Genomic DNA, 12,818 nt, shown 5'->3' with positions numbered 1-12,818 from the left:
TGCCCATGAGAAAATCCTTGTTAGACGTATTGAGGCCACGCAAGATCAAAGATTGGTGGGCTGGATATTCCCCCACTGCAATATTGTCCTAAATTGCAGTACACATGATACTTAAAATGGACAGAGTCAAGCCATGTCCATTGCGGGTGGGAGCTAAATCTGTCATTTCAGCGTCTGGACCAAAAGTTTTGCCCCATCTCAACTGCGTCCCATTTTGCAACCCATTTATTTTGTCCTATAGAATTCATTCAGAACTGCAGCAGCCCTGCTTTGGTGAATGTTTCTTGGTCATTCTATGAGTTGGACTTTAGTTCACAACCAGGGGGAGTTGAGCTGTAGATCTTATAGAGTAGAACAATAGCCAAGAACATCAGCAACTTTCACTGGATCCTTACCTTTCTTCTGCATTGTTACTCTAAGGTCCTGCTTGCCTTGTTGTTGACTAGGAGCTATTATCTCACCATCATCCTCATCTTGGCAAGCCTCTCCAACAGTAAGAATTTGAACTCGGCTCCCTACATCCTGTACATCATCTTGAAAAGCAGCTGGGCCGTCAATTCCTATCAAGCAGGAAAAGTCAAAGAATTGTGTCACTGTCAAAAAGAAGAACACATTCTTCAACCACAGCTTACCTAAGAAGTCAAAACTGGCAGCCAATTTCAATTATATTTTGAATTAATAAAATAGTTTGTGGCCTGACTCTGGATTGTTTAGCAAAACAACAACAGCAGCAGTGATCTGAAAAAGTATAGACAGCAATGATATAGGCAATTGTTTCACCAAGCAGTTAGTTCTGGAATGAAGTCTAAAGAGGTGTTAAATTACCACTACAGCCCTCTTGGGTAACAAGCAAGTAGTGGTAGGAAATTGCTGCCCATGCATTCTCTCTCTCTCTCTCTCTCTCTCTCTCTCTCTCTCTCTCTCTCACACACACACACACACACACACACACACAGAAAATGAAAGGGACTTGCTCTGTTTTCAACAGCCTGGACTCAGGAACACTTGAGTCCCATTACAGGCAAGTTGGAGGAAGGGGGAAATGGGTTGTGTTCCTGTCATAACCACTGAATGTGAAACAATGCCCCATCCACAAAGCTGCTAAAAATACCCCCCAACACACACACACACACCCAAATGGAAGTGATTGGCTTGATTCCCAAATCAGACTCAAACTATAGAGATAACAGTTCATTTTTTTTTAAAAAAAGTGAAAAAGTCCATTTCATTTTTGCTACGATGCATTTTGCTATGATGCAAGTTATCAAAATAAAAAATTAAATGGATTTCAGCTCCATGTTAAGATATTATGCAAGTACACACTTCTGCTTAAAAAAATTGCTTTTGTATTGATACAAGCTGTAAAATTTGATTTCTTTGTATTATAGTCTACATGTTTCCCATTATATAAGCCCGAAAACGAACTAATGAAAACAGAAATTGAAATCCATTACTAATGTACAATTGGTTATTATTGCAAAATGTCAACATCTTAATAGCTTCTGCAAAGATTGATCACAAATAGAAAAAAAAATCAAATCAGAACAGGGCACATTCCCTAATGCCCTCTTCAGTTATTAACATTAATTTGCTTCATTCATTTATTTATTTTAAATTAGGAAAATTAATTCATTCTCACACATAGTCAAAAGTGAATAAAAACAATGTGTATTTCTGCACAGGCTTGTTTTAAATTTGAGCAATTAAGTATTGACATCTTCAACTAAGAATTAAGTTGCAACTGTCTTTGCCTTACATTGCAAAACAGATCTTCAAAATCTTCATGAGGATATTTTTGTTAGAAAAACAATTATGTGCACTATACCCATAATCATTCTACAAGTAACTAATGAAGCAAAAGTAGCCATGGAAACTAATTCATGCTTTACAATGTAGATTTTCCTGATAGTTCCCTTTAAGCACTTTCTTTTATTGGAGATTTGCCAGACTCAAAACAGTGCATATAATGGGCCACTGATTCGATACAGCATAGTAATTAACCGGGCTGGCTTAGCACACACATTAAGTCAGGAATCCTCTATGCACAGCAGGACAGCAGACACGCCTCCCACTCTGCATACAAAGTAAAAAACGATGTGGGTGGACACATAGAATCATAGAGTTGGAAGGGGCCTTAGGCAAAATCTTTATTCGAAACAGGAAATCCTGAGGGAGAGCATTCCTAACAGATGGCTGCTCAGCGTCTCCTTGAAGACCTCCAGCCAGCGAGAACACACAAACCCCCTCTAGATCATTGTTTCCATTGTCAAACTTCTCTTAATGTTAAGAGTTTCTCTGATGTTAAACGATTAGATCAAGTCCTGCCCTCTGGGGCAGCAGAGAACAATTCTTGTGCACCACTTGTGCTATTATATTGCCCATCAGTCTTCTCTCCTACAGGCTAAATATACCCAATTCCTTCCATCTTTCCTCATAGGACTTCTTTTCCACACCATCTCTGACCATCTTCCTTTGAATGTGTCCCAATGCGGATCTGTCTATCTTTATACTCAAAGATTGCCCCGTTTTCAAGGGGAAAGAGTCATAGTATTAAATATACAACAGTCAAGTTCTACACCACTTGAAATCAGTGGGATATATGCAGTTTCTATATGCAGTTGAAATCAGTGGGCTCTATATGCCAGGCCTACATATCAAAAGAACTATATACCCAAATTTAGAGACTGTGTAGCTTCGAGAAAATACAAGTGAAGAGGTGTACAAAATTATTAATAGTGTGGAAAAGGTGGATAGGGAGACATTTTTCTCCCTCCCTCATAATATTAGAACATGGGGTCATCTCATGAAACTAATTATCAGTTATACAGAAGATATTGCATTATTGGCCGAACAGTAATTCTGTGACTTATTAACCTACAATACCATCAATCTGGGAAGAGTTATAAGGCCATTTCCAAACAATTTAAAGTCCATCATTCTACAGTGAGAAAGATGATTCAAAAGTGGAAAACATTCAAGACTGTTGCCAATCTTCCCAGGAGAGGATGTCCTAGCAAAATCACCCCAAGGTCAGACCGTGCAATGCTCAGAGAAATTGCAAAAACCCCAAGAGTTACATCTCAGACTCTACAGGACTCAGTGAGCATGTTAAATGTTAAAGTTCATGACAGTACAATTAGAAAAAGACTGAACAAGTATGGTTTGTTTGGAAGGGTTGCCAGGAGAAAGCCTCTTCTCTCTAAAAAGAACGTGGCAGCATGGCTTAGGTTTGCAAAGTTGCATCTGAACAAACCACAAGACTTCTGGAACAATGTCCTTTGGACAGACGAGACCAAAGTGGACATGTTTGGCCATAATGCACAGCGCCTCGTTTGGCGAAAACCAAACACAGCATATCAGCACAAACACCCCGTACCATCTGTCAAGCATGGTGGTGAAGGGATGATGATTTGGGCCTGTTTTGCAGCCACAGGACCTGGGAACCTTGCAGTCATTGAGTCGACCATGAACTCCTCTGTATACCAAAGTATTCTAGAGTCAAATGTGAGGCCATCTGTCCAAAAGCTAAAGCTTGGCCGAAATTGGGTCATGCAACAGGACAATGAACCCAAGCACACCAGGAAATCTACAACAGAACGGCTGAAAAAGAAAGAATCACGGTGTTGCAATGGCCCAGTCAAAGTCCAGACCTCAACCCGATTGAAATGCTGTGGCGGGACCTTAAGAGAGCTGTGCATAAAGAAATGCCCTCAAACCTCAATGAACTTAAGCAACGTTGTAAAGAAGAGTGGGCCAAAATTCCTCCACAACGATGTGAGAGACTGATAAAGTCATACAGAAACCATTACTTCAAGTTATTGCTGCTAAAGGTGGTTCTACAAGCTATTGAATCATAAGGTGTGCTTACTTTTTCACACATGACTTCTCCATTTTGGCTTTATTTCTGTTAAATAAATCATGACATGGTGTATTATGTCTTGTGTTGTTGTTCATCCGAGGTTGTATTTACCTAATTTTTAGACCTGCTAAGGAACAGATGATTGTTATTATGTCCTGATATGTAAAATCATACAATTCCAAGAGGGTGTACTTTCTTTTTCACATGACTGTATATTCTAAATGTCAGATTTATATTTAAAAACGCACCCTTAAACACTTTTTAAAAACATTCTCTAGGTGTTTTTCCAATAAAAATAAAAATGAAATTGTGTGAGCAGTTTCACCTCAGCCCTAATGCATGTAAGACTACAAACAAACCAATGGGTCTCATCGGATGTTGAATGCATTGCTCTTTTTTTCAGGGATTTATTACATTCAAAAGCCTAGTGTGTACAGTGGACTGACATCTGCACATTAGAATTCAGAAGCACCACTAAAAAACCCCACATCATTGCCAACCCTGGTGAAAAGTTGGCACTGTAATACTTCAGAGAAACACTGGACTGCTTTGAAATTAAGAAGAATAAGAGCTTGGCAGTAAAAGAAGGCACTATCTATTATAATTTTTAAATCTTCCTTCTTAATATAGTTTACGAGAAATACATTGTAAAGACTTCCCTTTAATCCAAACTCGGATCTCCGAGAGATCCACATTTGAAAACTAAATGGGCAAAGTAGACAAATGTTTTGAATTCCTTACTTGCTAAGAAACTATTTCAATGACAGCAACACTTATTCACTCACCTTTTAATTATTTGTCCTAAATATCACAAAATATAATTTGTCATAGTAGGAAGAAACTACTGTATTAGAATAGTAATTTGCTCCATTTAATTTACTACTGTGGAAAGACACTTGTAGAATTTCATTTTGCTGCACATTTACATTTTAAGTGGTTAACAAGTTCTCCTAATGTCCAAATTTTGCAGTTCCTTGTATTTTTCTAATTAGTATGCCAACAATTGAGTGAGCTGGAAATAGAACTCATTTCTGAAATCATAATTGCTACAATCTAATTGCTCTGAGGGCAAAGGGCAATTTAATGAGTCATCTTACAGTGTGTAACTAGATATACAGGACACAAATGCATAGATTTAAGCACAGAGCTTGCAGGAATGTCACTATATTCTTACAGCTGAGACATAATGAAGTTTGTGATTGCAAATTATTGCAATTGCTATTTCCCTGCCTACAAAATGGAGTCTTAAAAATAATTAAGAAATCAGGATGTCAATTAACATGCATTACGAGAGCAGGATGTCCAATAGGTTGTGCTTTTTATACTGTATTTTGTATCTGTATTAAAGGGGACTAATGCTAACATATATTCTACACGTATTTTTCTTTTACGAATTCATATTCCTTTCCGACCTTTTCCTGAAGATAATACTACAAACGAGAAGGATCTTGGAATTGTTGTAGATTGCAAGCTGAATATGAGCCAACAGTGCGATATGGCTGCAAGAAAGGCAAATGCTATTTGGGGCTGCATTAATAGAAGTATAGCTTCCAAATCACGTGAGGTACTGGTTCCTCTCTATTCGGCCCTGGTTAGGCCTCATCTAGAGTATTGCGTCCAGTTCTGGGCTCCACAATTCAAGAAGGACGCAGACAAGCTGGAGCGTGTTCAGAGGAGGGCAACCAGGATGATCAGGGGTCTGGAAACAAAGCCCTATGAAGAGAGACTAAAAGAACTGGGCATGTTTAGCCTGGAGAAGAGAAGATTGAGGGGAGACATGATAGCACTCTTCAATTACTTGAAAGGTTGTCACACAGAGGAGGGCCAGGATCTCTTCTCGATCCTCCCAGAGTGCAGGACACGGAATAATGGACTCAAGTTAAAGGAAGTCAGATTCCAGCTGGACATCAGGAAAAACTTCCTGACTGTTAGAGCAGTGCGACAATGGAATCAGTTACCTAGGGAGGTTGTGGGTTCTCCCACACTAGAGGCCTTCAAGAGGCAGCTGGACAAGCATCTGTCAGGGATGCTTTAGGGTGGATTCCTGCATTGAGCAGGGGGTTGGACTCGATGGCCTTGTAGGCCCCTTCCAACTCTGCTATTCTATGATTCTATGTGCAGCTTTTCAAAAACACAAAACATAAAATATTAGCCATGTGTGTGATCTGATGATCTTGAGCAGATGGACCTTTACATTGATAGAGAGTGCAAGTCTGTATGAGCAGAAGAATGTGCTCATGGAGCTCAAGTGTACACTGCAGAGCCCTGGAAAACGACAATGCTCCCTCAGTGCCCTTGTGACTGAGGTCCATTTTTGGATTGAGGCTCTGAAGCACATTTATAAAAATCCTAACAACGTTTGGATTCCCTTCCCCACCCCCAATCCCTCTGCATTGACAGAGTTCTTTGGCACCCATAAATTGAAAAACTGGGTTTGGCGTAACCAGGGGGAGCCTGCATTTCACTAGCTGATGGACACAGCTGAACACAACCCATAATCCTAAAATATTTTTAGATCACAAACATTAGGTATATTCATTGTAGAGGTTTTATATAAATATATTGAAACCAAGTTAATATCAGCAAAGCTACAAATTAAAAAATGAACTATGCTTGTTTATTTATTTTAATCTGCACATCATAAGCAGCACTGTGTTTATGTTTTTTCATAACTTTTGTCTCTTGTGAGATTTTATTTTAGAAATAGATAGAACACTTCTAAATTTCTTTTAGAAATACAAACTAGGCATTCACATTTATGAGCGCCCTACACTGAAATTAAGCATGCAGCCCATATCAATCTAGGTTAAGTAAACTCTATATTCATATACAAAAACTGTTTTTAGAAAAAAGGAAATTGGGTCTAGATTTAATTAATTAGGTCTACAGCAATTTTCAACCAAGCCTACCATTGCAGTAAGAGAAAATGACACACAGGAGAACACCTGCAGCATTTGGCTCTATCCTAGCGAATTTGTAAGAGGGTCCTTTCATGATGGAGATACACAAATTATTGAACGGGCATTTTGTATGGTCTATTGTATACAGAGCTAGAGAGTACACCAGCGCTTCAGCTAAAATGAATAGCCTTTTCAAATTCACGAATCAAATGAGTATTTGTTTCCTTAGCCAAGCACAGTATAATGTCATCTTTCTGTATAAACTAGAAGATTTTCAGAGAGTCAGAAGATTTTGGATAAGTAGATCTACAACACACACACACACACACACACACACACACACACACACACACACACACAGAGTCAGACCACTGATCCATCTAGCCGAGTATTGTTGGCACTAATTGGCAGCAGCTTTTTAGAGTTCCAGGCAGGATTCCTTCTTAACCTACCAGAAGATGCCGTGGATTGAACTTCGGACTTATACAAAGCATATGCTACAGCCCCTCCCTCCTTATGGCATACCATGGGGTGGGGGGAACACCTTGTGGCTCTGTACTCCATATGCAAGATTTTCCCAGAGTGAGGTGTACAAATTCAGCACCTTCTAGACACTTGCAGAAATAGGTACAGTAGGGATGGATGCAGTCAGATCTGAAAGCTTCTTGAGAGTCCATCCCCAAATCCAAAAAGGTGAATCCAAAAATGTACTATCAAACACGGGGCTTTATCTTTATTAGGTGGGACAGGAAAGAATTTTCCTACAAACGTGATAGAATAAAACAATAAATGGAGAAGTTTGGATATAAATATAGCCATACCTTTAACACTTCATATAATGGAGAACGGTTACAATTAGGAACAGTCATCTGTCCTAGCAGAGGACCTTATGGAACTTTGTACATTCTTGCAAATAGGGAAATATATAAAACTGAATAAATTCTGGTGGCTGGGTTTAAGCTAGGATTGAGAAGGCAGTGAACACTGGGGACTTTACATTTTGTTTATTTGCATGGATTCCAACATTGTTTCATTATTAGAATTTTATATTTTGGGTTTCCTACACATTATAAACTTCTCTGAGGTTTCCAGAGAGTGGTAAACAAATCCCTACTTAACATCACTAATCAAAGCAATTGGAATATTAGTACTTGGATATACAGGCTACCTCAACTGACTAATGCAAACTCCACATATCAACAAAATGCTATTGAAGACCATTGGTTTTGGACAAAGCATAGCTTAAACAAGATCATAAGCAACAAACAATCCCCATAAAATTATATACGTATCTTGATACTTGTCTCATTCTTATTTAATAATTAGCAGCATGCAGCTAACCTTTGTGTTTCCCCTTTTTCTCCTTTCTGGTGTTGCCAGTTTGGCAGCCTCCTGTAGCTGCCTTGGTTTTTTTAGTTGATTTCGGAGCTTGAGGGTCTGCTACCACTTTTATGTCTTCTTGATCAGCTTCTTGTACTGCTTGAGAGAGTCAAGACACCCCAAGCCCCCAAAAAAGACAAGAAAGAAAAAACAAAGGAGAGAAGAAATCAGAAATCTATAAAGCCACAAGAAAAGTAAGAAAAGAATGTTGATTGTAAAAGTATATGTTTATTAGCTCAGCAGAAAGAAAACGGTATAGGACAAAAAGGCTTCAGGTTTATAGTTGAATTGTTTACATGTGGATTCTCATGTTCTATAGAATTAAAGTGCTGGTCAAAAAACTGCTAGTCACTTTGTGCTGGCATTTTGATACTGTAAAACAGCCTTGGCTGTTTTTAACTATGTCCAAGGGCATAATGGGAACTGATGGTGCCAATTGCACTTAGTCCCCTGTGATGTTCTCAATTAGGACTCCATTTCTAAGGTTTACTTTCTATTTTATGTTTTCAATCTCTCCACTGTACAGAGAACTTTGGTTATTGTGCGGACTGAAGATCTAATACATAGGTAAATAAAAACAGCAACTTAAAAGAAGGCTTTCAGCATCCCTGCAGTGTTGCTAATACTGTCTGACGACAGTATTCGCAGGAACACTGTCCCCATAAAACTTGCCACTGCAAATTCCAAGCAGCAGCACTTACCTGCAAATTAACTCATTTATATGTAGGTGCACCAGCTTGCCCTTTCAAACAGAGAGTTGAAGTCCCTATAAGGAAGTAAGTTTACCAGCAAGCCACCCAATATGACAAGTTGGTATGCTTACCACAAGCATATTTTTTTGGTTTGTCATAGAGTCATAGAATAGCAGAGTTGGAAGGGGCCTACAAGGCCATCAAGTCCAACCCCAATGCAGGAATCCACTCTAAAGCATCCCTGACAGATGGTTGTCCAGCTGCCTCTTGAATGCCTCTAGTGTGGGACAGCCCACAACCTCCCTAGGTAACTGGTTCCATTGTCGTACTGCTCTAACAGTCAGGAAGTTTTTCCTGATGTCCAGCTGGAATCTGGCTTCCTTTAACTTGAGCCTGTTATTCCGTGTCCTGCACTCTGGGAGGATCGAGAAGAGATCCTGGCCCTCCTCCGTGTGACAACCTTTTAAGTATTTGAAGAGTGCTATCATGTCTCCCTTCAATCTTCTCTTCTCCAGGCTAAACATGCCCAGTCCCTTATCTTCTCTTTGTTCCTCTGCTGCTTTTTGCATGTATGTTTTACAAATGTGCAAAAGAGGAGCACAGGAACAGAAGAGGGGCAACGCAATCCAAACAAAACAAAATTTGAACACAGGAGGTTTTGTGCCAGCATACAACATATTCGCTACTTGCAGCCCAATCCTGTGCATGTCTATTTATAAGCAAATCTCTCAGAATTCAATGGGGCTTATTCCAAAGTATGCACAGGATTGAAGCACTAGCCATTTAACCAGCATGTAAAGTAAGTGATAATCACTGTGGTTTCATAATATATTCATGACTGCTCATTTGAAGCACAAGGATGCATGTATTTCCATTTTTAAAAATTGGATCTACAAAAGGAAGCAAAATTAAATAGTAACATTCTACACACTCACAGCACACCCAGGCTTCAGGGTGTCCTACAGCAGATCTCCAGATGTTTTGGCCTACAGCTCCCAACAGCCCCAGCCAGCATAGCCAATGGTGTGGTTAGATGGCAGTTGGAGCCAAAACACCTGAAAAGCCACAAGTTTGCCCATTTCTGAGAACACCACCCTTTGTCATCTTCTTTGTCAAGGAGGAGCCCTTCCTGTAAGTATTTCTAGTCATTGTTGCAGCTTTGGAACTTTCCAAAGATAATTAAGTGGCTTCATACGTATGCCAGTTCTTCTCTCAAGGCTTCACCATGTGGATCTCATTTCTTCAAAAGGGGTGGGTTTTTTTGGCTGCTTAAGTATCTGAGCACTTAGATTACATCCTTTAAAAAATAGGTCGCTACATCTAAATTTAAGAACGCAGATGGAATTAGTGTGGAGTCCATTTTAATGATATGTAGAATCTCTAATTTCTTAAAGGGATATCAAAAGCCCATTGAAATAAGTGGGATTTATGTCCAAATGAAGATACATATTAGCTGGTTGGTAGGCCATGATATCTGGTGTGTGTAGCTTGTAGCATCTACTAGCAATGGGATTTTAGCTTCAGATCACACAGACTCATATATTTGGGCATTCTAACTTTGTCTACCTGCCTGAAGTCACACTTGTAACCTGGACATCCTTCTCACGTTGTTCAGCTGTGTAGAAACCCAGAATTTTTGAAAAGGGAATCATTGCCAAATTTTGATGATTTAATCCTGGTTTACTAAGCCAGTATATGTGGTATACTCACATGCAGCCCCTTTGCTGCTGTTTTGCTTCTCCTTTCATGTAAGCACTGAAACAAACCAGGAAAGCTCATTAATTGTAACTCCCTTTTACTTGTGAATCAGTAGCTGTGATTAATGGCTTCCAAACAACCATGGATTCGGAAGCTAGCTTTCAACCATTTTATATTCTGGTTTGTTTGAAAGCCATTAACCATAGTTCCTAGTTTGGATGTAACAAAAAGCTACAGCTAACTATTGCTTCTTGATTTGTTTCATCGTTTCTGCAAACGAAGGAGCGAAACAAAAGTAAAAGGCTTACATGCAGGTGCATGAAGCTCATGCATATCCTGGAACATCTGAGCCAGGACTATATGTGTTCATAGGCAGTCTCTCCTTTGTTACTACTCCAAGACTGCGCCTTGGTGAGTCCTTACAAATATTTAAATATGAATTGAAGTGTCTAAAGTACGGATTGATTTGTATGTGTTGCTATATTGCTTATTTTAAGAAATGCAAACGCTTTATATTATTTGCATACCATTTGCCTTCCTATCAGCAATGTGTTTATCGAACTAGCATTAGCATGAAGCTATAAAAAAAGCTATTAATGTGACCTACAGATTGAAGAATTAGTCCTAAAGAAAAGTGTCAAGCAGTTGTCAAAGCCATTATTTTAATACATGTGACCTTGTCAAGCAAGAATTTAAACAATCCACATTATTATGCTTCAGGACTAATGCATACTCTAGTTATTATCTTGAACCTACATATTCAGTATTGGAGATGTTAAAAATTGGATTGTTGGTGATACAAGCAGTAAAATTAGATTATTATTATTTTTAAAAGCTATACAAAGTGCTTGATAATTTTGACAGAAATGAAAGATTTAGAGTAGAGTAATAAACCGTTGCTTGAATATGAATTCCACTCCATATCAGATAGAAAGTCATACCTAACCCAAAGTGGCATATCGAAAAATACCACAACCTTTTCTCTTCTAACCATCCATTATTCCATTTCAAATGAGATCTAAGACAAATGTAGGGAGTCAGGCCTTAGCGAGACCTAAGGTTTATCCCGGGATCGTCCCGGGGTCATCCCTGTCTGCTCCCGGGATATCCTGTGTGTCATTTACATGAACAGGGATGACCCTGGGACGATCCCGGGATAAACCTTAGGTCTAGCTAAGGCCTCAGTTTCCCTGAGATGTATGCAGCCACAGCCACAGCCCCTGCTAGGCCACATCCATCCATGATGATGTGGAAAAACATTTGTGTGATCTCAGCTCTTCACAGGTAACAACCACGGCTTTTCTGCAATGTGCTAGCTGGAAATAATATAGCAACAATTTAGAAAAGACTTGGAGCTGTCTACATGAATAGGCAAATTCATCACAAGAATGTTCTCACATGAACAAAGCTGTGGCTCCATGGCTGAGCCCCTACTTTGCATGCAGAAGGTCCTAGGTTCGATCCCCCTGCAGCTCCAGGAATAGCTGGCCGTGGAGGGAGGGGACCCTGTCTGAAACCCTGCAGAGCTGCTGCCAGTCAGTGACATCAATACTGGACAAGACAGACCAATGGCCTGACTCCGTATAATTTCTATGTTGAGCCTTGTGTGGCGCAGAGCAGTAAAGCAGCAGTTTCTGCAGCTGAAACTCTCCCCACGGCCTGAGTTCAATCCCAGCGGAAGCTGGTTTCAGGCAGCCGGCTCAGGTCGACTCAGCCTTCCATCCTCCCGAGGTCGGTAAAATGAGTACCCAGTTAGCTGGGGGAAAGGTAATAATGGCCGGGGAAGGCAATGGCAAACCACCCCGCTATAAGGCCTGCCAAGAAAACATCAGCGAAAGCTGGCGTCCCTCCAAGAGTCAGTAATGATTCAGTGCTTGCACGAGAGGTTCCTTTCCTTTCCATGCCATAAGCAAATGGGGTTGAAACACTGATGAGTCAGCTGCTAGTTAAGTATAGTGAATGTTTCCCTAAATTAAAAAAAAAAATTAAATGATTACCATTTCTAGGGAGACATTTACAATACAAGCTTATGCATGCCTACTCAGAAGGAAGTCTCCATTTGAGTACAGTGGGGCTTATTCCCAGACACATGGGTGCAGGAATGCAGCCTTGAAGTACTATACAACTACATTGCTCCTCAGTTTACAGTTAATTTATTGATTCTATTTATTATTAAATGCATACCTTACCTCTCTGACTAAAACGGCTTAGGCACCTCTTCAGAACAAATGAACTATGTTCTTAATTAATATTCCTGATTGCAAGGATCACCAATAATGTAATGTAATA

General features: G+C 39.7%; 1 protein-coding gene across 3 annotated transcripts in view; it reads right to left on the bottom strand.

Annotated features, from left to right (window-relative positions):
* Positions 1 to 12,818, bottom strand: part of TUB (TUB bipartite transcription factor) — a 149,269-nt gene that overhangs the window by 18,824 nt on the left and 117,627 nt on the right. Inside the window, exons 4-5 of one of the 3 annotated variants that reach the window (XM_063117244.1) lie at positions 8,101 to 8,238; positions 396 to 560 (exon numbers count right to left, since the gene is read on the bottom strand). In XM_063117244.1, coding sequence (XP_062973314.1) covers positions 396 to 560; positions 8,101 to 8,238 — 303 coding nt within the window. The remainder of the gene's footprint in view (positions 1 to 395; positions 561 to 8,100; positions 8,239 to 12,818) is intronic. The other 2 variants (XM_063117245.1, XM_063117246.1) reach the window with 2 other exon arrangements.

Source organism: Elgaria multicarinata, chromosome 2 (assembly GCF_023053635.1).
Source record: "Elgaria multicarinata webbii isolate HBS135686 ecotype San Diego chromosome 2, rElgMul1.1.pri, whole genome shotgun sequence".
Taxonomy (NCBI): domain Eukaryota; kingdom Metazoa; phylum Chordata; class Lepidosauria; order Squamata; family Anguidae; genus Elgaria; species Elgaria multicarinata.
Note: the sequence above shows the minus strand (reverse complement) of the source record. Positions and strands in the feature narration are given on the sequence as shown.